This window comes from Diabrotica virgifera, chromosome 6 (genome assembly GCF_917563875.1).
Source record: "Diabrotica virgifera virgifera chromosome 6, PGI_DIABVI_V3a".
Classification (NCBI taxonomy): Eukaryota; Metazoa; Arthropoda; class Insecta; order Coleoptera; family Chrysomelidae; genus Diabrotica; species Diabrotica virgifera.
In genome coordinates this window covers 226,202,826-226,228,329 of record NC_065448.1, presented here as the reverse complement: position 1 = coordinate 226,228,329, position 25,504 = coordinate 226,202,826, and the positions used below count along the sequence as shown (strand labels likewise).

At 32.6% G+C, this 25,504-nt stretch overlaps 1 protein-coding gene across 1 annotated transcript; it reads left to right on the top strand.

Moving 5' to 3' along the window:
* The first annotated feature begins 1,649 nt into the window (after window positions 1-1,649).
* LOC126886309 (uncharacterized) lies at window positions 1,650-25,285 on the top strand. Its single transcript, XM_050653183.1, has 7 exons — window positions 1,650-1,830; window positions 3,085-3,466; window positions 5,239-5,261; window positions 13,558-13,708; window positions 18,270-18,366; window positions 24,213-24,317; window positions 25,118-25,285. The coding sequence occupies exons 1-7, from the start codon at window positions 1,650-1,652 to the stop codon at window positions 25,283-25,285; spliced, it is 1,107 nt and encodes a 368-aa protein (XP_050509140.1).
* The last annotated feature ends 219 nt before the right edge of the window (window positions 25,286-25,504 follow it).

Sequence of the window (25,504 nt, the reverse complement as noted above, 5' to 3'; positions counted from 1 at the left end):
TTTACATCTTTAGGTATATTTTGAACCATATTAAACAAGAAGCCACATCTCGATAAAAGGTGCCTTATCGAAAAAATACTAAGAGACAGAAAAGTTTTAAAAACACCGTGTTTAATTAATGGTACCACAATAATAGTTTAATTGGAACGTACACAAGCATTTGGGGGTTTATGAGAACGAAGCCCCCATAAAATTTGTATGTAAACATATTAAAAAAGAAGCTGCATCTCGATAAAAACTGGCTTATCGAAAAAATACTAAGAGGCAAAAAAGTTTTAAAAATATTTTGTTAAACTAATGGTACTACAGCAATAATTTAATTGGAAGGTACACAAAAGTTTGGGGGGTTTAAGGGAACAAAACCCCATAAAAATTTTATGGGGTGTACAAATTTCACTGTTAATAAGATATAGTAAGACACCCTGTATAATAGGTATAGTTGACTCGGAATTCGGCTAGATAATTTAAACTGAAAATAACAAAATTCATTTTGGCAACATTGTGTGAAAAACAACACAGTAATAACAGGTAATGTGATTAGCAGACTTATCATTATTCTTTCTTAGTAAACTGTTGTGTTTACAAACAATTACGTTCGTAAAAATTATTGTACCAAATAAACTACCTAAATATTTAATACAGTAAGAAATAATACATCTTACGCAATAATAGTAGAATTTAAAAAATGTGGAAAAAATTAAGCTTTTATTTATCCGGGATTTTTCAATTTTTCCGGGAGGTGAAAGTAGCCCAGTCCTTATTATTTTCTCGAGCTACCCCAGAAAATTAATCTTCTGCGTGCCATAGAAGGGAGATATTGCAAATTTTCCCAATGTGCTTCAATTTGAAGTTCCATTCTAAGAGAAACGGAGGTCCGATAGTTCCCCTTCCACTTTAACGTGGCGGTAATTTAAGAGTACGATCACTTTAACTAGTATAACGGGTTATAATTTTTTACATCTTTTCTGTATATGCCATATTTCATAAATTGGATAATTAAATCTAGATCACTTATAATAATTCATGTTAACATAATGTTAACAATGAAAATAAGATTTCAAGAAAGAAATGCTATGGTAAGTGTTGGTCATAGAAGGTTCTTTTTTTTAAATTGTATTTTATGATTTTTTACCATATATTCAGTGAGCCAACTTATAAGCGCGTGACATAAAAATTATAAAATTTTTACAAATGTTTATAAGCTAAAATGTCAGCGTTTTCAAACGGTTTTTTAACAAGAATTTCGAAAGATGTTGAATTTTTTTAATATATCTGAAAAATTAAGCCTCAAAGAGTCCGAGTGATAGTGACAACTAGAGAAGTCTACTGAGCTTTTAATTTCATAGCTACCTTAATTATTTTTGTAAAATATATCTTGACTGTCTACAATACACCTTTTGTTTCAGGCAGTACCAAAAATTGAACACATGAAGATGACTATTTACAACACAATATTTTTCGGTTTATGGCCTTTAGTTTTTGACAAGAAACCGCTTTATAGAAGAATTTACAACATCTTCTCTTGGTTTATATTTCTAATAGCATTTCTTTACGTCACCACGGAATACATCGGGTTATATCTAATGATAAAAAATAATTTGGACATGATCATCTTTACCAAATCAGCTGTGTTAGCTTCGACTTACACAATGGGGCTCATGCGAGTCCAAGCTGTGAGTAGTAAAAGTGCTCAGCAGTTAATAAAGATGATTCATGTGCGAGAAAGACAGATCTTTGAGTCTGAGGATGAAGGTATCACTAAAATATACAAGGAGCGTTCCAGGATCAATAACAAGTTTAATTTTTACTATATGATGGTTAACTATTGGGGTAAGACAAATCAACTTTTATAATAGCTGTATTGATGTGATAGAATTTACTCAAGATATTGAGAATAACTAATCAGTGATATTTAGATGGTCCGTATAAAACTGAACTATGGAAATAGGCGTAGTCTTCATCTTACTTACTTACTCCGTGGCGTTAAAACCCTTCGTGGGTTTTAGTCGACTCGACAACATCTCTCCATTCGAAAGGATCACCACAGGAAGAAATAAAATGTAGATGTGATCTAACAAAAGTCGCCGTAGGAAAGATATCCAAAATATAGGACTTTCAAATTTATTTCATGAACTCTAAAAATTAGGTTGATCAGCTGATTAAAATTCCCAATATGACATATGACATAATATGACATATGACATATGACATACGGATGTTAATCTTGGACTCTAAGACAAATGGAAAGAAGAAAGATAGATGCCACTGAAATTTGCTGTTGCAGAAGAATGTTACGAATTCCATATATTGACCAGAGGACAAATATGTCAATTTTAAATGAACTAAAGGTCAGCAAACGGCTATCCAGCAAAGTCCAACAATTAAAATACTTTGAACAGGGGAACTTTTAAATGTGGAACAGGTTACAAATTTGGAACGTCGGATTACGAAAACGTTCCATGTATTTTATCGGACAGAACATCCAATTGATTTGTTACCCCTTCATTAAGCTCTCATGCAAAAATCAGACTGCTATTACTAACCAACCTGATTCCTGTCATTTGACATGTTCTTCGTGTTCCACTCATTAAAATTCCCAGTTGGTGATAAACACCAGTCTGATTTTTGCACGAGAGTTTAATGAAATGGTAACAAATCAATTGGAAGTTCTGTCCGACAAAATACATGAAACGTTTTCGTAATCTGACGTTCCAAATTTTTAACCTGTTCCACAATTAAAAATTCTCCTGTTCCAGTGTTCCCTTTCATGAAAGTCTGTCCCACTAGACACCGTTAAGCTATTAACAAATTTTCAGCTTGCTATTAATTCAACGTATGACTATTATGACCTGCATGAGTTAATTGAAATGACTAAAGGCAGAGATCTTTAATGACGGACATTACACTACATCAGAATGACTACTACCCTCCCTCCGGGTGGTAAGGACTGAAGAGAGAGAGAGGAACACACTATCCTTTCAAAGGTTGATGACTAACATAGAAGGGTGGGGAATGTTTACCTTTTCTATCGTTACAGATCCATCATCTCAAAAAACAATATATTTACTTATATATAATTTTCAGATACCATTAGCTACTTGTACATTATATTTCCTCTATTTTACCCATACCAAGAGATCTACGATCCTGTTAAAAACCAAACCAAACTACACAAAGATTTGCCAATTAATTCATGGATACCATTTGACATTGATCAAAATTATTTCAAAGCTTTCTTATGGGAAGAGATCGCTGCAACTTGTTGTGCAGTCTACAATTATGGAACAGATATCTTCTTTTTCAGCTTTATTAGTTATATTATAGGACAACTCGACATTCTTAATTACATTATTTTGAATTTTGAGAGTTATAAGGAGAAAATTAAGGATCAAATTGAGTGTGATGACGAAAAAGCTGAGTTTGTAACCATGCAGCTTTGTATAAAAGAACATCAAAGGCTAATGAGGTAAGTACGGCAGGATTTCGTTCTGTCACACTGCACTTACTTTACTTTATCGTATCCGGACATGTCATTCACATAATTTCGGCCCAGTATCGGGCTACGTCGGTTCCACGGTACACGTACAGACGGTATGCAGAGGCGCATCTCTGTCGCTGGTATGACGTCACGCGCGAGGAGACTGTTTTGTAAATACATATAATTTTAGGAGATACTTTCCAGTTTTATCGAATTTAAAATGATAGCGTCTGATTTTTTGATTAAAAATGTTTCTAAGAGAAAATAGTTTTATGTACTATTATTATTCCTAGGGATTTACAATTTGTCCACATAAACGTTGTTCAATAAAAATGTATTTAAAAATTATTATCGAGGAAATACGTCCAAAAATAATAAGCCTTGATTATTAATTCAAGAATACTATAAATACTTTTTTGCAGTATCGTCTTAATAACCTGATGAAATGTTTTCTCTTTTAAATTACCAGGTAATTAAAAAATATTTTCAAGAAAAGAAAACATTGATGTTATAAATAATACTATTCGTTATATCGTCCTACAAAAAAAAGGAAAGAAAAAATGCAGTCATTTTATAGAATAATTTATTGCAAGATAACAAAAAAAATAAAATACTGTTATTTTTTTAAAATTGGTCAATTTTGATATTTTCTTCTCTAGGCTCCTTTGAGCCTTTTTAAAACTAATTTTTCTATTTAACTCTCGTAGCCTAATATAAGTTCGAGTTTTAACGAAATAAAGGACAACTCCGTAAGCCGGCTCGTCAATTTTTGCAATGTTCAACAACATTTTCTGTGTCAAGCAAACTTCTTCTGATTCTGGATCGGATGGTACGCCCTGAGAGTCCTTAAGAATGTCCAACAATCACTCCTCATTGGAATTTGCTGTGTTTCGATTTTCTGTGAAAATTGCTGTCGAATTTTTACCCAGAATGTACCATCGAGGTCTGTACCGAAAGTCGAGAGGAGAAGGGTGATCATTACTAGCACCCATGCCTCGAATATACGCAAAAAAGTTCTCAAGAACATCTTGGTTTAGCCTGGAAGTTATTATATATGTATATATATTCTACATCGTATCTGCTCTTTAAATAATCGTACATTTGAGACATGAATCTACTTGCAAGTAAAATTCCTTTTTGAAAGGGGATCATTTTCTTGTGCTTGCCGACTCTCATAGACTGAATGAATACTATCATTTGATCCAGTAGGTTGGCTGTTAATATCTGTACCGAAAGCATTCCTTCCTGGACAGTTCTGAGTAAATTTTGAACGGGAGTTGAACACATCGAACCAGTCATTGAACAGTTGGACCATATCAGAGGCTTCTTGCCAAAAGCTATTTTTCGGCATAAGACCACTCTCTCCGCAATATTTTATGGCTTTTGCCACTGATTGGATAGAACTTGCACTGCTGGACGCACCCGTTGTCGCATGGACCCCCTTACACATTGGAAAAATAAAGCATCAAGCAGGAGAAAATGGAAAAGAATAGTAAACCAAGCCATAAGCTTTCTGGGACTGGAGAGCTAAATTATATATAGGTATATAATATTGCCACACTCAATATTTGGTAATGTTGAAATTAATATTTGTTCATCACATGTTGGAAGCTGTGACTTCTCAGTAATCGTCTCTATGTTCTTTTTATATGCTAATGTACAACTTGAAATACTGTTTGATGATTTTATAATATCTTCCACCTCTTCTCTACGTCTTCTTTTTGTCTTCTCAGTGTTATTTCCTCAGATTTTCGCTTTAGGTCAGTATCTGATGAGCCTCCAGGTAAGTTTAAAGTAGGTACTGCATCAGCCTTTAAATGACGAGCATTCTTTGGATAGAATTCAAGAGCCTTTGTTTTAGAGGAATTTCAAAATGTTTTTCTTCAAAATGTATTGAGCAAATCGTTGCTAAAAGAAGTTAAAGTTACTTATACATAAAATATATTATTATAGATATAAATATTTATTTAATACAGCTCTTTTTTGGTATCTTCTTATTGCTTATTTTTGATATTACTTGTATTAATTTCTTATAAATATGCATTTTAGAATTAATTCCAAACTTACCATTTTTTAAATTAATTTTATCTTTTCTGCGACAAGCGATTTTCCATTTAGTATAGTATAATTAATTCAAAAGATGGCATAACCCAGACATCCAAAGTGAAAGTTATCCTTCTACACCAAATTGCTCTATATGATCCATACAATGTCCAGAAAAAAGTCACACCATTTTGAGCGTCGGGTTTGGGGGGAGAGGGGGGAGAAATTGGTAAATTCGTAGTTTTTTACGTTTTTCGTCAATATTTCTAAAACTATGTGGTTTAGCATGAACAACCCTCTATACAAAATTGTTCTACATTAAATTTGAAATAAAAAAAGGCCCAATGCATAATCCTTCTAAAATGAATGGTTCCAAAGTTACGGAGGTAGTATAGTATAACCGGTCCAAAAAAAGGACTAACCCAAACATCCAAAGTAAAAGTTTTCCTTTAACACCAAATTGTTCTGTATGGTCCACGTATTGTTAAGTAAAAAGTTACACCATTTTGAGTGTCCGGTTTGGGAGGGGGGTGATGGGGGAGAAGTTGGTAAATTGGTAGTTTTTTTACGTTTTTCGTCAATATTTCTAAAACTATGCTTTAGCGTAAACAATGTTATATACAAAAATGTTCTACATGAAATTTAAAATAAAAAATGTTTAATACATAATTGTTATAAAATTAACGGTTCCAGAGTTACGGAGGGTGAAAAGTGGAGGTTTTCGAAACTTTTTATATTCTTTGGGTAATTTATAGAAATCTTCTTTAACAGGATTGTGGTTTGTACATAAAATTTGCTGTATCAGTGGCCGATGGTATGTTAATGATAAGCCCTTGAAGAACCGTGTACCTCACCACCCAAAATCATCATTAATTGCCCAAAAAATATAAAAAGTATCGAAAACCTCCACTTTTCATCCTCCGTAACTCTGGAACCATTGATTTTATAAAAATTATGTGTAGAACATATTTTGTATTAAATTTTATGTAGAACATTTTTGTATAAGTAGAACATTGTTTAAGCTAAAGCATAGTTTTAGAAATATTGACGAAAAACGTACAAAAACTACTAATTTACCGACTTCTCCCCCATCTCCCCCCCCCCCCCCAAATGGTGTAACTTTTTACTGAAGAATATGTGTACCATATAGAACAATTTGGTGTTGAAGGAAAACTTTTACTTTAGATGTCTGGGTTAGGCCTTTTTTGGACCAGTTATACTATACTACCTCCGTAACTTTGGAACCATTCATTTTAGAAGGATTATGCATTGGGCCTTTTTATTTCAAATTTAATGTAGAACAATTATGTATAGCAGGTTGTTCATGCTAAATCTCATAGTTTTAGAAATATTGACGAAAACCCTAAAAAACTACGAATTTACAAATTTCTCCTCCCTCTCCCCCCAAACCCGACGCTCAAAATGGTGTGACTTTTTTCTGAACATTATCTGGACCATATAGAACAATTTGTTTGGAGGATAACTTTCACTTTGGATGTCTGGGTTTGGGTCTAACTATACCATACTAATTGTTTCGACAAATTATCTGTCTTTGGAAAGCTGAAGTATTTTATTTTCGTACTTTTTGTACTTTGATTACAGATTTTGCAATTATATACGGCACAATTCGGTATTGTAAATTTATTCCAGACCCACACGATACCAAAAACAATACAAATAATAAATTGAATATTAACACGTTCAATAATATCAAATAATTCAAAGTAACAAAATATATTCTCCGCTCCGTAAAACTTTCGTGTGTAATAAAAGAATTTCACAAAATGTATCTGCAAGTCAAGTGGCAAGTGTGTGGGTTCCTCGGTTCCTCGAAGCTGACGTCGTGCGCGAAACGGACGGAATTTAGGCGCCAAAATCGGCATACCGTCTGTATGTGTACCGTGCGTTGCTCGGTTCCATCTTTTTTGGCGAGCCACAAATCTTCGAGGGGATACCGATGAGGACAGTTTCTACATGTCAGATTTCCCATATTCTTTATTTCTTCACAGTCACGTTCACATCATTTTGATCTAATTTTCCCCCATTTTGCCGTGTTTGATTTTACTAGAGCGACCCCTGTTCAGGGCCGTGCGGTGTTATGATGCGGCGAGGCAGTCATATCAGGTGGCACCACAAGGGGGGCGGCATAAACAGTAAAATAAAACAAAATTGTCAGCGTGTGTAAAAATATTGTCAGAAACTATAGAAAAAATGAAAAGTTACAGACAATATGGCTAATGACCAAATGAAAATTTAATGAAATTGCAGAAAATTTTGTTCCGAATTTCCAGCTGAAAGTGAAATTCGAGCCAGGAGAAAAAAGCATTTATTTGACTACGAAAAATCTGTGGACGAGCTCTTAACAGATGAAGCTAAATTTGAAATAAATTTGTTCATTTATATTTTAGACATTGCCGTTAATGCTTTGATTGATCGATTTTCGCTTCTAGAAACTCATAAAATTTTAAATTTTTATAAATGATATTTTTAATTGAGGGAAATAGATGATGAAACACTAGAAAAATATTGTATGAACCTTCATTAAATAATTTCAATAGAAAAAGAACAAAAATCTGATGATATAATGATCTAAAAGAATTGCGTGATATATTTCAAATGATACCATACATACTCCATGAAAACTTTAGAGGTTTTGAACTATTTGTGCCAAAATGACCTAATTTCTTTATACTCAAATGTAGTTGTAAACTGAGAATTACTCCCTGTCTCGGTAACTAGTGGGGAAAGAAGTCTTTCAAAATTAAAAACTATTGACGAAGCTCCATAAGACAAACAAAACTAAAAAATTTAGCATTTCTTTCAATAGAGTTCTCACTAGCTGCTACACCTATCTATCCTCACTAGACTACACCAATCTGATTGACGAGTTCAAAATTAAAGTCATAAGGGTAAAATATAATTTTTGAAAATGTTACTTAAGAGCATAAACGCAAAATTTGCTTGCAATGCTTTTTAAATGCATTCATTTTTTTTTGAATCCTCAAAAAACTAATAAATATTTTTGAAAAATTTAAACGTTGATTGAAAGAATGCATTATTAACGAGGGCTGAAAGTCCCTTAGAACAAACAAAAGGTTTCTTTTGAATAAGATATTTGAAATTAAAAATTACACTCAATTCTCTTTTTTTGCCCTGTAACTGTAAACTATTCAAATAGACATTATAGAGATTTTCAGGGACTTTCGCCCCTCGGTAATAATGTAATATTTTATTCTGCATTTATATTTTTCAAAAATACTAATTAGTTTTCTCAGGATACGAAAAAAATGAATGCATTTAAAAAGCATTGCAAGCAAATTTTGCGCCTACCCACTTAATGTAGTGTTAATGCATATATTTCATTTAATTTAAAGTATGTTTTTTAAAATAAAAATTTTCGTTAATTTTGTGAATCACTTGTGACTTGCATCATATTGAAAAGATGTACCGCACGGCTCTGCCCCTGTTCTTATCGTGTTTATAGTTTTCCACGTTTTAAAGTCTATAGGGCAGTCAATGAGGGTATTTGGCTCCGAATTCCATCCTACTACATAAATTTACTTGATATTTTCACAGTAACTAGGGAATAGTTCAATAAACAAAGTCTATCCTATGCTGATGTGTGCTTTTATCTTGGGGGTGGTTCCCACCCCTTCTCGGGGGTAGAAAATTTTTTGGTCAAAATAACCACGGAAGTGGCTAGATAACCTAATTTTAAGCAAAAACTGTTCTACATTTTTTTTAAACTCGATACTTTTTCAGTTATACGTGGTTGAATATTGGCCGTTTTCATTGAAAAATGAAACCTTTTCGGACGGTTTATTGCGAATACCTTAAAAACTATGCATCTAAAAAAAACTATATACAGGGTGATTGATTAGTAGGGTAAAGCTCAATAGCTCCGCTATAGTAATAGCTAACAATAAAAGTTAATAACAAAAATTTTAGCCAGCTTTGAGCTTCATATTACAAAATTAGTTAGAATGTTACAGGGTGTTCGATAGCACAGTGGCAGACCTAACTTATGTTTTTTTAAATGGAACACCCTATATTTTATTTTATATTCGAAATCCTGTTAACTTCTCCATCACAAAAATATAAAGGTTTATAATGTTAGGTATACAGCCATTAACATACAGGCATTAATAAACCATGACTGAATTGACAATTGAAGATTACCGATTATCAATCCGGTAATCAATGTAACACTGTAGCAAATAAAAAAATAAAAATAATTTATTAGTAATACATTTTACAAACAAAAACACAACCACTACATGCAAAATTTTTGAAACGATTAAAAACTGTCTTTTTATGTAAATGCAACAAATAAACAAAGAAAATTAGTAATAAATTTTACAAAAAAACACACAAACACAAAATACAATATTTTGTGAAGACAATTAAACACTACTTTTGTATGTAAATGTAACAATGTAACAAATAAAGAACGAAACATAATTTATCAGTAATACATTTTGCAAAAAAACATGTTTGAAAAAATTAGAAGCTACTTTTAATAAAATATTTTTAATATTTAATTACATAAGGTGTTCAAAATTATCTCCTAACACATTTATGTACGCCTAAAAACGATCATTGAATGAGCTACTTACTCTACGGAGCATTTGTAAATTAACACATCGAAATACACTTTGTATTCTATTTTTCATCTCATCCCTTGTTGTTGGAGGTATTTTATAAACTTCATTATTAACGTAACCCCAAAAAAATCAGTCCAGTTTATTAAATTCTGGTGATTTGGGTGGCCACGCTACTGGTCCATTGAAAAATGAAAATATCTCGAAAACTAATAAATTTAGACATAGGGAATGTTATCTAAAAATTAAAGTACGGTAATGGTACTTTTCAATAGTGATATAAAATACAGGGTGTTCCATTTAAAATTACTGAGAAAATAATGTACTTGCGTTTTGACTCACCCTGTATTTGATATAAAGAAAATTAGCAATATCGACCATTCTTGAAAATTTTGACAATACGTTAAAAAATATGGCATTAATAAACCATTGTTGTTTTGCTTATTTTTATTTATACAGGGAGTTGAACTTGTTACGATTTTCATATAAAATTGGTTATAACTTTGTAAATACCCTATAAAACATAACAAACCTTGGGTTAACAGGATTTTGAATTTAAAATAAAATATACGGTGTTCCATTTAAAAAAACATAAGTTTTATCTGCCACTGTGTTATCGAATACCCTGTAACATTCTAACTAATTTTGTAATGTTAAGCTCAAAGGTGGCTAAAATTTTTGTTATTAACATTTATTGCTATCTATTACTAAAGCGGAGCTATTGAGCTTTACCCTACTAATCAATCACTCTGTATACCATTTTTGTAGCTTACAAAAAAAAACAAAGCGATTCATCCCTTCATAAATCTTCTAGTGATAATAAAATAAGGGATATGGTAGGTGACAAGAGTTTGTTTTTTTTGGTGCATAATCAAATCGGTGTACAATCCGGCAAGCCAGAGGTGGCGCGTGACCTTGAGCGAGAATACACAGCGACAAATGCAGAATACGAGAAGGTCAGCCGCGAGTTCTCGCTTGTCGCATTGTATTCAACTTGAAATACAGAGAAATGGTCAATTTTAGGTGTATAGTGCTACCAATACTTTTTGGAGTGCTTGAAAGGTTCTTTAAACTGAGCAATATTAAATGTTGATTACGTTTAAAATAAGCGAGACATCCTGCAAAAAAATTGATGACCCTTTTAACCCTATTTTAAGAAAAAACCCTTTTAACCCCTCATCCGCCACAATTTAAATGCATCGTTTTTCTTCTGCAATACTTTTAATTATAGTGTTATTTCTATGTTTAAAAAGATGGAAGGGTTTAAAATGACTGGTTTTTGAAAAAAGTAAGATCAAATTATAGAGCGCATTTCTAAATTTTCTTAAAAATCTTCCATTTTCTCCATGTAACTAGAAAATCATAAGATATACGAAAAAAGATACCATACAAAAATGTAGGTTTTTTAAATAAAAATTTTGTTTTTGTTTCTCATTACTGTATCTCTTATTATTTTCCAGTTACATGGAGAAAGAGGAAGAAAAATTTTAAGAAAATTTAAAAATGCGCTCTATAATCTGATCTTATTCTTTACAAAAACCATTTAAATATTTTAAACCCGTCCAACTTTTTGAAGATACAAATAACACTATAATAAAAGGTATTGTAGAAGGAAAACGTACTTACTTACTTACTTAAGCCGTCCTCTTGTACCTTACGGTGTCGAGAAGGAAAACGATCCATTTAAATTTTGGTGGATGAGGGGTTACATATTATCCTTCTCATTTTTTCTTAAAATACATTAGTCATCAATTTTTTTGCAGCATACCTCGCTTAGTTTGAATGTAATCGACATTTAATGTAACTCACTTTAAAGGTCGTTTCAAGCACTACAAATGATATTAATAGCATTATACAGCTAAATCGACAGTTTCTCTGTTATTTCAAGTTGAATACATCGATTTGAGCATGCACCAAAAAAAACAAACTCTTTTCACCTACCATATTCTTTTGTGTATTATAGCTAGAAGATTTGTGAAGGAACGAGTCTCTTTGTTTATTTATAAGCTATAGAAATGTTTTATATAGTTTTTTTAGTTAGATGCATAGTCTTTAAGGTATTCGCAAAAAACCGTCCGAAAAGGTGTTATTTTTTAATGAAAATGGCCAATTTTCAACCACAAATAACTCAAAAAGTATTGAGTTTTCAAAAAAAAATTATAGAGCAGTTTTAGCTTAGAATTAGGTTCTTTAATCACTTCCGTGGATATTTTGATCAAAAAATTTTCCAAGCCCAGAAGGGGTGGGAACCACCCCCAAAATAAAAGCACACATCGGCATAGGGTAGACTTTGAATTAGGAGATAAGTAGAGGCAATTACCAAAATTTCATTAAAATCCATGCAGTAGGATAGAATTCGGAGGTAATATCCTGTTCTTGCTCTCATTGACTGGCGTCATTGAAGCGTGATCCATTGAACCTGGAAAAGAGAAAAATACTCGAGTGCTTCATTCTGCACTGTTCCTAGGTAGCTTTTCCTAAATTTTAGTCACTTTCGTGGGGTTTGACTTTGTGCAGGATATGCCTTTCGTCCGCGATCTGTTTAATTTTCTCTATGTGCAGCTCCTCTACGTGTTGAGGGTTTTGTAAAATCAGCTGATTTGTATAGATTTGAGGAAGGCGTTGGTTTCATTCACCCTGTTACTATCATGCATGTCTCATTTAGCGCATGATCAACTTGTTGGGAGTGGACAGGTCTTCCCCAAACAGGGCACGCATATTCAGCAGTTGCAAGACACAGTGTCGGTGCCGTTGTTCTTAAAATACTTCATTTTCATGCACTTCATTTACTTTCATATGCACTTCATTTACTTCCCGTTAGCTTTCTGCGTATGCTGTCCCTAGTTGTTACTTTCTCTCTAGTTTTTATGCAATGTTGTCAGTTGTGAGGGACCGGTCCAGAGATACTCCAAGATACAGTGCCGGATTAACCATTAGGCAAAGTAGGCAGTTGCCTAGGGGCCTAGGCCCCAATGGGGGCCTCGCAGGGCCCAAAACGAAAAAATAATAATTATAATTAAATAAAAACTATAAATCATATTATGTTTGAAAATTCAAATATCGCGCAATACAATAAAAGCGATGGACGTATAAAACTACATTACAATGCATATAATACTTTTGTTCGCATAGAAAGTCTATGTTGTGAGCATAACTCGCTAATAAATGCCCTTTGGTAGAAGGAACTACAGATGGAAATAGGAAAAGAGATTCAAGAGTGTAGTAAAAAATACAAGAAAAAGCAGAAGAAAGGACAGATCCTTAAGCAAGATCTAAAACAGATGCAAAACTTATTTAAACTCAGTTGCACACGGAAATCCATAGCTAGTTAAGCTGCAACCAATGAAAATGCGCATTAAATGGAAATAACTGAGGGAAACATAGCTTCCGTAACTGAAGAAGGTGAAAAAACATGTAACTACATTTCTATTCCAGTTCAAGAAGTTAAAGAACCAGAAACCGAAACTAAGTTAGAAATTCAAGTTAAAGATAAATTGGGTCCTAAATTTGGAAAACGACATAGGATTACGGAATACAATAACCGAAGAAATAAGGAAATTTTTGGATTGGGAAAGGTCTTCAGAATGTAACAGAATAAAAGTGTTTAAGCATCAAAAATAAATTTTGAAGGCATTACAAGATTTTTACACAAATGGTTTTTCGAAAACAATTCAGTGGAATAAAAATTAAAAGAGATTGGCTGACGTATTCTCCTTCAAAGAGAATATCGTATTTTGAGTTTATTCAGTCCGTCTACAACTTTTTTTCAGCTCCTACTCACCGTTGGGAAGTTATGATCAAATGCTGATATGAAACTCCACTAAGCAATCTCATTCGCCACGATCTAGTCCTTAAAAGAACAAGGAGCACAAAATAAACTGCAAGGGCACATACAACAAAACCTTTGTCTTAAAGATTACAGTGCTTTCAAATCTGCTCTTCATACTCTTGCTGAAGACACTAATCAGGAAGCTGAAACAGTTCATGAGGCTAAGTGTTGGTTGAAAGAAATGTCAAAATAAGAAACATTCATAATGAATGAGTTTTGGGCAACAATTTTAGAACACATCAACGCTGTCAGTAAATCAATACAGAGAAAAGAGATTGAAATTCAAACTGCAGTTCAGCTTCTAAATTCATTTTTGGAGTTCTTGAAAATCCAAAGAGATAATTTTGCTTACTACGAGCAGAAGACCTGCGAGTAAACGAAAGCGAGCAAGAAAACTACATTTCGATGATGCTAATTCCAATGAAGTTTTTCTACAGGGTGGACAAAAGTTAAAGGTTGAAACGTTTCTACCAATGTTCGATAAGCTAATTACTGAGCTAAGTCGTCGGTTGACAGCGTATAAGTCAGTGAACTCAGTAGTTGGTCTTTTGTGTTTTTACAAAATTGAGTGATACTCAAATAAAGGAGTGTGCTTAAAAACTACATGAAAACTATCCTGATGATATTGAATCTGAACTTGAAGATGAACTAGAGGAGTTCAAATATTTTATAGCCCAGCTTTAAGACTTGTAGGGAAAAAATTATTCCTGCTTCACAGTCGTTTTGGGTTAATTCGCAAACAGGCGAACGGACATTTTCAAAAATGAAAATTAATAAAAATGGAGAAAGCTTAGATTTCTTAAGGGGCCTCATAGCTTGGGTTGCCTAGGGGCCTCAAGATTCTTAATCCGGGACTGCCAAGATATATAGGTTGGTCTGTGTGTTCCAATGTATTATCATTCCACGCAATTTGGAGTTTTCGCTTGGCTTCCTTTGCGCGAAGGTGACAGGTGCAGACTTGAGTTTTAGAAGGATTAGGTATCAGGGAATTCTGCAGGTTGTACACTGTCACACTGCAATCTTAACGCGACTATATGCTTTCACCTATTCACTGGTAAACACACAGTTTGCTGCCGGAAATTTTTTTACTGTTTCTAGGTAATTTGGGTCTGCTGAATCCAAAAATGCCACCAGATTTTCTCCATCAGATCGTTTTCAGAAAATACGATCAGATCACATTTCTAACATATAGGGTAATTTAACGCAGCACTAATAATAATATCGTATGGCATTTTTGCCGGGGAGATCCTTTCGGATAGTTCCAGCGCCAATTACATCTTTAACCCTGTTTCAAGTAACTAGTGTCGATGTACACTAGCCCAGGGGGACCGACGGCTTAACGTACTCTCCGAGGCACGGTGAGACGGCTCGTGTCATTATTGGAAATGAAAATGGTTTGTCTTTGGCAGGGATCGAACCCACGTCTACTGGCGTATGAGGCCAGCGTTTATGCCGTTACCCACGGCCGCTCACAACGCAGCACTACCTACATATATGTAGTGCTGCTACCCATGAAATAAACCAAATACGAATAAAAAGTAAGATATTTATTGTACAATAATGTACTTACAAAAATCATCACACATATCTGCCAAAAAAACTTAAATCTAACCTAACCGGCAGCGTCGCAACAAAAATGTGTTATTCGGCGTCACCTAAAAACTTCCTTTTATATGATTTTCTTGCAAAGGCTTTAAAAGGACGGTCCCTTTGAAGATTCCAGCAGTAATCCGCCATTATGTGATAGCCTCCATCTCCCTGATACCCCTCTTTATATCCCTGATACCCATCTCCCTCTGATACCCCTCTATCAACGTTTTGATATATTCGTGAAGATTCTGTGGGAAACGGTCTAAGTGGCTGTGGAGGTAATGAATTTTAATACTCACATGACAACCGTGTTTGTTAAAATTGTTGAGCATTTAATCCACTCTAATGCCCAATTGGTATACTTCCAAATTTGTTGCGATTATTTAGAAGGACACACTTTAAACTTCGTTTGGAACTGTCGATAAAAAGACGCCAGTGATCTGGTGTATACTCCTATACACCCATTTTTTCTAACAGTCCTTTAATATTGTTATAAAAAAGCATATTATCTTGCTGAGAAAAAAAGGCAAAAGATCTATTACGGTAGTATGTAATTTTGGTGTCTGGGTGAAGAACATTATTTTCTTTTATTCTGGAGGTAAGCAACTCGAAAGAATCCTTTGCAAGGTTCAAATTCCTGATAATATTGCTTAACTCTTCCTGAGTAAAGCGCTCAAGACGTGTTGAATCCCCTTCAAAATCACTGTCGTCTTCCTCAAATCTATTATTCTGCAGTTCGTCAAATAACGTTTCGGCATTATCCTCTGGTAACATAGGTAGACTGCTGAATATTGGAATGGGTATCTGCTCAAGCTGATGTGGAATTGGTCTTATTGCTGAATCCAGGTTAGGATATGTTCACGTATGTCGATTGTTATGATTGTTGCCCTTTATATTCACAAGACAGAAATAGCAATCGTCAAAATAATTTTTTGGTTCCCTCCATAGCATTGGAAAACCAAATTTAAACATTTTCGTTGTCCTTTCGTCCACTGTCGCAAGTTTTCAATACAAGCTTTGCACACTACATGTGGAGCTCAGGATTTATCTTGATTTCCTAAATGAACACCAAAATAGGCCCTTTTGTTCATTTGCCCATTTGTCTTAGAATTTGTTAAGTTTGTTTAGAACTATATTGCAATTATAGTGATGGAATATATAGGGTGAGGCAGATAACTGGCCTATTAGAAATATCTCGAGAAATAAAGGCAACAGAATCATGAAAATTGGAATAAAGGGGTTTTGAAGGATGATCTATTAAATTAAAATATTTTCATCTCTTTGCAACTTCCGGTTATACCGGAACTTATATTTCCGGTTATAACTTCATTTTTTTAAATGGGACATCCTGTATATTTTTACATTTTTGGATTCTCTTCGATGTCTTCTTTCTTAAAATATAAGGTTTTGTAATATTATACAGGGTATTTTAAAAGATAATTACGTTTTTTTTATTAATTTCGTAGCAACATTCACACCCTGCAGAATTGTAGTAGTTTGACATCTAAAACTCTACTTACGTTCAAATGCTTTTTAATATACTCTAGTATTGTTAAGAATTATTAGTATAGCTAAATTTTTAATTTTAGTATACAGGGTTGGTCGAAACTCGGAATGAGTATTTTCTGAGTTTTCTTAAATGGAACATCCTGTATTTTTGTATTGTAGTGAAATGATATTTTATAGTACTTTTTTATTTCTTAAGCATTCCCTATACATAACTGCTTTAATTTGTGAGTTATTGGTGATTCAAGCTAAACATTAATTGCAACAAAAAATACGTAAAATTTTATTAGGTTGGCCGTGAAAATACTCAATCCCAAATAATTTTACAGAAATAAATACATATTAATCCAGACTGGTCCTTAAAATTACCAATAATGGTTTAGCTATCGAAATACCTACTTAGTTAAGATTGTTGGTGCGATTAACAATTAAGCACAAATTAAAGCAGTTAGGTATAGGGAATGCTTATGAAATAAAAAAGTACCATAAAATATCATTTCATTACAATACTAAAATACAGGATGTTCCATTTAAGAAAACTCAGAAAATACTCATTCCGAGTTTCGACCAACCCTGTATACTAAAATTAAAAATTTAGCTATACTAATGATTCTTAACAATAGTAGAGTATATTAAAAATCATTTGAATGTAAGTAGAGTTTTATATGTCAAACTACTACAATTCTACAGGGTGTTAATTTTGCTACGAAATTAATAAAAAAACGTAATTATCTTTTAAAATACCCTGTATAATATTACAAAACCTCATATTTTAAGAAAGAAGACATCGAAGAGAATCCATAAATGTAAAAATATATAGGGTGTCCCATTTAAAAAAACGAAGTTATATATAACCGTATAACCGGAAGTTGCAAAGAGATGAAAATATTTTCATTTAATAGATCATCCTTCAAAACCGCTTTATTCCAATTTTTATGGTTCTGTTGCCTTTAGTTCTCGAGATATTTCTAATAGGCCCTTTATTTACCTCACCCTGTACAGAAATGTAAGAATATTTAAGTATTTGATAAGTATGTTATATCTCGAAAACTAGAGCTGATACAAAGAAAAGGTTTATATTTTTGGAATCAGCACAGATTAATTAACTAAAATCAGTTGATTTTTTCGGCAGCAAGACAAATTTTTTTTGTTGGGCTGTGATTAGTCAATACTTTTAATTTCAGTAAGCAGTATATACATAATATTTTGAATTTTATTTTAGTTTTGTTGATGATTACAATAATGCTATGAGGAGTATTATGTTACGAGATTTTTTACAGAGTTCTTTACAGATAGCATTACTATGTCTTTACGTACTGGTAAGTAATCATCACATCATCACCATCTTTATTATCATTATTTTTACGTATATACCTCGACTGTATTTATGTATTTTATGATTTTCTTCTTATTAAGGAAGATATTTGGACCAACCCAGTGCAGCGATGGTTCGTGGAGAATTAAAATGAACCACGAGCTGGAAGAACTAATGCAGAGCGCAGATATTGTTAGATTTTTTAAAGTCACAAAGACTAAACTGGCTTGGTCACCTATAAAGAATGCTAGATAATCGAGCTATAAAAGTAATCCAGAGATGGAAGCCCCAAGGAAATAAAACAAGAGAGGAAGGCCCCGTAAAAGATGGATAGACGTCGTAGAGGGGTTTCTTAAAACCATGAACATAAAACAGTGGCGAAGGAAAGTGTCCGACAGGGCAGAATGGAAAAACATTGTTAAGCAGGCCAAGACTCACAAAGGATTGTAGCGCCGTTAGAAGAAGAAGATGATGATGATGAGCTCTATGATCTCTTGCGTTCTCTGTTGCGTTCGACTGTCAATGGATAGATTGGCAACTGTTGTGTTGTTTGCATTATGTCTAAAGTCGGCTTTACACTACACGATTTATCATGTGATTTGTCATATGATTTTTCCCATGACGAGCCGCATGACAATGCTTATGACAAAACGAGCCGTATAAACAATGCAAAATCATATGACAAATCACACAGTGTAAACAGGTAAATTTCACTCCATGACCAAATCATATGACAAATCACATGATAAATCATGTAATGTAAAGTCGACTTTATTTGGTTATTGTATTTGTTGTTACCTACTGTTTTTTTTTTGGAAAAGTTGTTTTTATCGTTTGTGGGTTTTGTTTGTTGAATGTGTTTGTGTATACTATGTATGTGTATAATGTGTTATTCTAATAAAATAACCCACCAATTTAACAACAATCTGCCCAATATAGGGAGATAGGTATATCCCGTCCAAAACTAAACTTAACAACATACAAAAAGTTACCTACAACTAAACCTAACAACATACAAAAAGTTAATACATAAAATACATTGTGAATGCAACAATTTATATGTGGGAGAAACTGCAGGACCACTAAGTGTCAGGATAAATGAGCATGAAACATACATAAAAAAACAGAAACATCGACAGATATCAGAGATGCAAACATACCTGGAACAAGGAGCAGATATTACGATTAGGGGAGTGCAATTAGAACGAAAATATGCATTGTTTCGGAAAAATTCAAACAAGCTTATTATATTTTTCTAAAACTTTTTTTGTTAGTTTATATACATGTTAAAGTAAAAATTTCTACTCGCAGATTTGGCCGCTAATTGTTTATTAATTGTTTAAACAATAACAATTGTTTTGTATAAATAATTTTAAAAATATCGTTTACTTCATCATTTTACTTTGATCAAATATGTTTCTATTTTGTTTTTGATTATGCTGAATCCGAATATGGCATTGCAATTTGAAAATTCTTATACAGAAGCTCTTATACAGTATGTTTGCGTAGCTAGGAACCACATGGAAAACTTTTTTATTATCAATTATACGAAAAAATGTTATTCTCCATAAAATGCTCTAGATAGTCAATAATCTAAAACTCAACCATCACATATCAAATTTTATCAATTTTATACGAGTTATGTCAAAAAAATGAATTTCGTTAGAGAGTAAAGTACCTTTACACTCCAGAATATCAAAAAATGATATTATGAAAAGTTGTTTGAAATTAAAGACTATGTTTAAATATACAATTACATCATTCTAATTGAAAAAAAAATTCAATTTTTTCTCAAATTACGAATACTCATCATCATTTTATTACAATTATGATAAATATTTTATTATCACTTTTACGAAAAATAGTTATTCTTCATAAAACGCTCTCCCTGGTCTAAAATCTACGATACAACCATCAGATATCAAACTTTTTTAATTATATACGAGGTATGTAAAAAATATGAATTTTCTTAAGAGTTAAGTGCCTTTATTATTCACAATATTTTAATTGAAAGGATGTAATTGAACACTAAAACAAATTTTTTAATTCCAAATAACTTTTCTTAATAACAATTTTCGATATTGTGAAATTTAAAGGTACTTTACTCTTGAGTGAAATTCATATTTTTGACATACCTCGTATAAAATTAATTAAATTTGATATTTGATGATTGCCTTTTAGATTATGCAGTGCTAGTCAAAAGTCCGAACCTCCCTCGTATCTTTTGAACGGTTATACTTATAATAGTCAAATTTGGAGGGAGTAAATAAACGGACGTAGGCTTCTTAACTAGTTATGACAGGTGACGTAATAGTGACAAGTGACTTTACAGCGCTACTGTGACAAATAATTTTAAATGGGATCTTATGGCAAGTAATACCTCTTTTGAAAGATATTCAAAATACCTATTCAGTCATACTAATTTTTTTGGATATAAATTGATTTTGATTTTGGTGAATAAATGAAATAAATATAAAATTGTAGTTTCGCATTTAATTAATAAAAATTCAAATGTCCGCCTATGGTTTTTTTGTCAAAGAAGTTCATGTTTTTCAGTTCTCTAATAGTTTTTACGTCAACGTCAACCCTTTTGACAAGTAATCATAAGCGGAGGTTTGAATTTTTATTAATTAAATGCCAAACTACAATTTTATATTATTTCATTTATTCATCAAAATTATCTTAAACTCCAACAAAATTATTATGACTGAATAGGTATTTTCAATACCTTTCAAATGAGGTATCACTTGCCATGAGGTCCCATTTAAAATTATCTGTCATGGTGGCGCTGCAACGTCATCTGTCACTATTACGTCACCTGTCATGCTAGTTAAGACGCCTACTTCCGTTTATTTCCTCCCTCCAAATTCCACTATTATAAGTATAACCGTTAAAAAGATACGAGGGAGGGGGGGTACGGACTTTCGACTAGCACTGTATACGATGCAGAGTATTTTATAAAGAATAACTTTTTTTCGTAAAACTGATAATAAAAAAGTTATCAATAGGTTCCAAGTTACGCAGACATACTGTATAAGAGCTAAAAATTTTTTTTTGCAAAACATTTATTATTGTTGAAGCTTATTATTAAATGTACTTTAGGTAAGTTTTACAGAGAAAAGTTTTGATCACTTTGTATAAACATGTTTAGCTGGTAATTTTCGGTTTTTGTATTACATTTTTGTTATCTTTCTTAATTTTCGCAAAAAGAAATACTTTATTTCATTTCTAAAGTAAAATAATTTAATGCATTTTAAAGACTACATCCTAAGCTTTAAAAAATAGATTACAAAACTGTAATAGATCTGTTCAAACTTGAGTAATACCGTCTTAAATTGGTGGCAATTCTATAAAACTACGAAGATTTCGAAAATTACATTTTTTGAGGCGTCATATCATTTGAATTAAATTTTTGAGATTTTTTTTGAATGAAACATCATTTATTAAGACACTTAAAAGGTAAGTTGTGCAAAATTGAGAGTTTTATAAGAAAAATTGTATAAGTTACACATTTTTAAATCATTTTTAAACAAAATTCATGTAAGGCTCACTTTCCGCTCACACCGTACTTATGCCCATACGTTTTATTTCTTTCTATTATAACCATTAGATAGCTCAATTACTCTTCTTTCATGTTCAATTTGTAAAATTTCATTTGATCCATTAGTTAGAGAAATACATTAAAAAAACTCAACCGTGCACTTCGCCGTACTCTAGTTTACAGTGGGCCAATGTTTGTGAGAAGGGTGACTTTAGCGTTATAAATAAAAAATTATAGAAAATACAGATTTAATTTTAGAAAATTCTTTATATGAGGTTTTTTTGTAAAATTTTCTGAATTTTTCTAAAATTTATATTTTCGGAGTTATTTAAAAAAACATCGAATTTCGCAGTTCATTTGTTTAATAAAAAATGAAGCACCCACTTCTCGAGTAGAACTTTTTGATATGTTGTTTATTAAACATTTCTTAATGAAATTACAAGAAGTTCTATCTTGTTTGTTTTTGTCCGAAGTGAAAATCTATATGCACTCCCCTATATGGAAATATATATAGCAATAATCATGAAAGAAACAGACGTGAGAAAGAGAAAAAGTCAAAGAATAAGCTCTCATAATACTTAATGAAGAAAAATGTGTATAGTATTTTTACTACAAAAGCGATATTACGTAGGTCAAAATTTTTGACGTAAGAGAACTGTCAAAACGTTAGAATGTGACTTTTTATTATTGCCATGTTTATAATAAACATGGCAATAATGAAAAGTCACATTCTAATGTTTTGACAGTTCTCTTACGTCAAAAATGTTGACCTACGTAATATCGCTTTTGTAGTAAAAATACTATAGCAAATCAGCATAACGTAGGAGGCTTTGATTGTCAATAACAAAAAAAGAAGTCAACAAACTGAATATACCAACAATAGCGTATTAATAGAAGGTCGAAAACATATTTATAATCTATAGTTATACATCAAACATATGCAACACAAAATACAAAAGGTACATTTGTATTTTTGTAAAGTACATTTTGGCATCGCTGCTTACGAATCTGACATTATTTTTTCTGAAAAACAAAATTGCGGACCCAAAACGCAAATTGTTTGTCAAATTTGCTAGTTTAAGGTCGCTGATTACAAATCTAACATTTTTTTTAAATAAAATGGCGGATCCAATACTGCCGAAAGAAATTCGAAAATTTTATTTTAATCGTTTATTTGTTTAAAATTTTATATTAAAAGGGATTTTTGAAACTGCGGATTACCCATACATTATCTTTATGAAGTACAATATTCGGAACCCATTACTTGTGTACAACCGCCCATACATACTCAAACTCAACAATCGCCAGAATCATGTAATATGCGTCATTTCCCAAATTTGTATTCAAACAACTGCCAGCAATGCATAGGCAGTTATAGGCAGCTAAACTAAAGTGATTATATATCTTCTTACTATATATTTTAAGATTAATAAACACTAATATTCGCAGAATTTTGCAGAATTTTGTACTTTTTGAATGTATACAAAATTTTGATTATTTCAAGTGTATTTTCGCTATTTATGCATTAACAAATTTAAGGTATTTATTGCTACTAAACCTTAATTTAATTTAAATCTTACATTACTACATACTTAAAAAAGAAGAATCTGCTTTAAAGCGATAAAATTGATAAAGTATAAAACGTTTTACAGCGTTTTCAATATACGCGGTCTTTTTCACTTTCTCTGTCGGCCAAATTACCTCGGACATGGCTCACTTGTTCCTGAGCTATGAACTAGAATACATCCAGTTTGATCCTTATACCTGCATATTACGACTCTACAATAGTATGAGAAAACAACTGTAAACGTGAGAATCCCTAGATAGGTACTTTTTTGTTCGCCTCATGACCACGTTTTCAGCATTTGGAACCACTGTGCGCTGAGCAGATGAAATATGATTTGCCAATTGTAGAAATCTCTCATCTTCCTGTAGTCTCGGCATCCGTATGGCTTGCATATTTTAGAAGCCTCGGAGGTACCACCAGAGAAGGTTCCCATTTTTTTCAATCTGACGGGATGTAAATAATATTTTAAATGTTATGTTATGTACTGTTAGATTGAAAACTTAGTCTTCTTTCTAGCAGATTTCGCTAAGGCATCCCAGCCATTTCGTTCGTTGCAATCCGTGATTGCACGCGACGCTGTATCCTGGTTCAGTCAGAGAGAAGGGCATATGTGACTACTGACGAGGGGCAGAAAAGCCCCGAAATCGGTATAGACACTTGCTGTACTCTCTGATTAAATTAGAGTATAATGCGGCTGCGAAATTGAAAATTTTATACATTTTTAATGTTAATTTTTTTGTAGTTTGAGGTAGACATGCTATCCATGACAGCTGGAGTAGGATTTGGAATCATTCTTCTATGCAGATTAGGAGTTTACTACTGGTATGCTAATGAAGTCATGATGAAGGTAAATATTTTGAGGTACAAAACTGTTATCTGAGATATTAAAATATATTTACTTTGCTAATAAATAGGAATGCCTGGTAGTGTCAAGGGAACCCATAAGATGCAAAATAGTAATTAACAACGAACTAATTGAGCAAGTCTGGAAATTCGTCTTTCAAAAGGCATTAGATAAAGTTCAACATACGAAGCTTGTAGATATTTTAAAAAGCAAAAATATTGACAGTCGTGATATGAAAATTATATCTAATGTATATTGGAATCAAATTTCCAAGGTAAGATTTGACAACCAGGACACCCAAGATCTCAAAATACAGAGAGGAGTCCGTCAGGGTTGCACGCTGTCTCCACTACTTTTCAATGTCTACAGTGAAGCGGTATTTCAAGAAGCACTCTCAGATTCAATGGGGGTACCTATATTTATCAATGGAGAAGTTTTGCAGACGATACAGTAATAATAACGGATAACAACAATGATTTACAGAACGTAATGCAACGCCTTAATGAACGCTGTCATGAGTACGGACTGAAGATGAATTTGAAGAAAACTAAATGCATGATCATGACTAAATCAGCACACGCAAACATCCAAGAAGAAGAAGAAGAAGAGGAAGAAGAAGAAGGAGAAGAAGAAGAAGAGGAAGAAGAAGAAGGAGAAGAAGAAGAAGAAGAAGAAGAAGAAGAAGAAAAAGAAGAAGAAAAAGAAGGAGGAGGAGGAAACAATTTAATCTTCCACTGTCTTTGGTCACTAAACGAATATTCTATCAGTTACTTCTATCTAAGTTTTATTGTCGTTATTTTTAGAGCTTTGACTTGGTAGATGCAATATATACAACAAAGTGGTATGAAAAATCACGAAGAACAAAGTCGCTAGTGAATATTTTCATGCTCAAATGTAATCAAGGAGCAGGACTTCAGATAGGAACGTTGACTGTGATGTCTTGGAGCATATTTTTTGGAGTAAGTTTTTAAATATATCAAAGATTTTATATAAATATCATGATTTTTTTGCTCGCCGGGTTTTTGGTATTGTGAACATGCTTTCTTTTTATTTACCTTAGATCGTTCCCTCAAGGCCCAGGTAACTCAAGGAAGTGAGTAAGTAATATGGGTCCGATCAAAATTACAAAAACTAAAAAACATAAAATAATTCGCTACCTCAAGTGCCTGTGCTGTGCACTACGTGCTCCT

Excerpts from the sequence above, each read along its gene's own strand:
- LOC126886309 (XM_050653183.1), top strand. The coding sequence starts at position 1,650 with ATGGGGCTCATGCGAGTCCAAGCTGTGAGTAGTAAAAGTGCTCAGCAG. Across the intron at positions 3,467-5,238 it reads GAACATCAAAGGCTAATGAG|GTCAGTATCTGATGAGCCTC; the intron begins GTAAGTACGGCA and ends TTTTCGCTTTAG. Across the intron at positions 13,709-18,269 it reads TTGGGAAAGGTCTTCAGAAT|TTTTGTTGATGATTACAATA; the intron begins GTAACAGAATAA and ends ATTTTATTTTAG.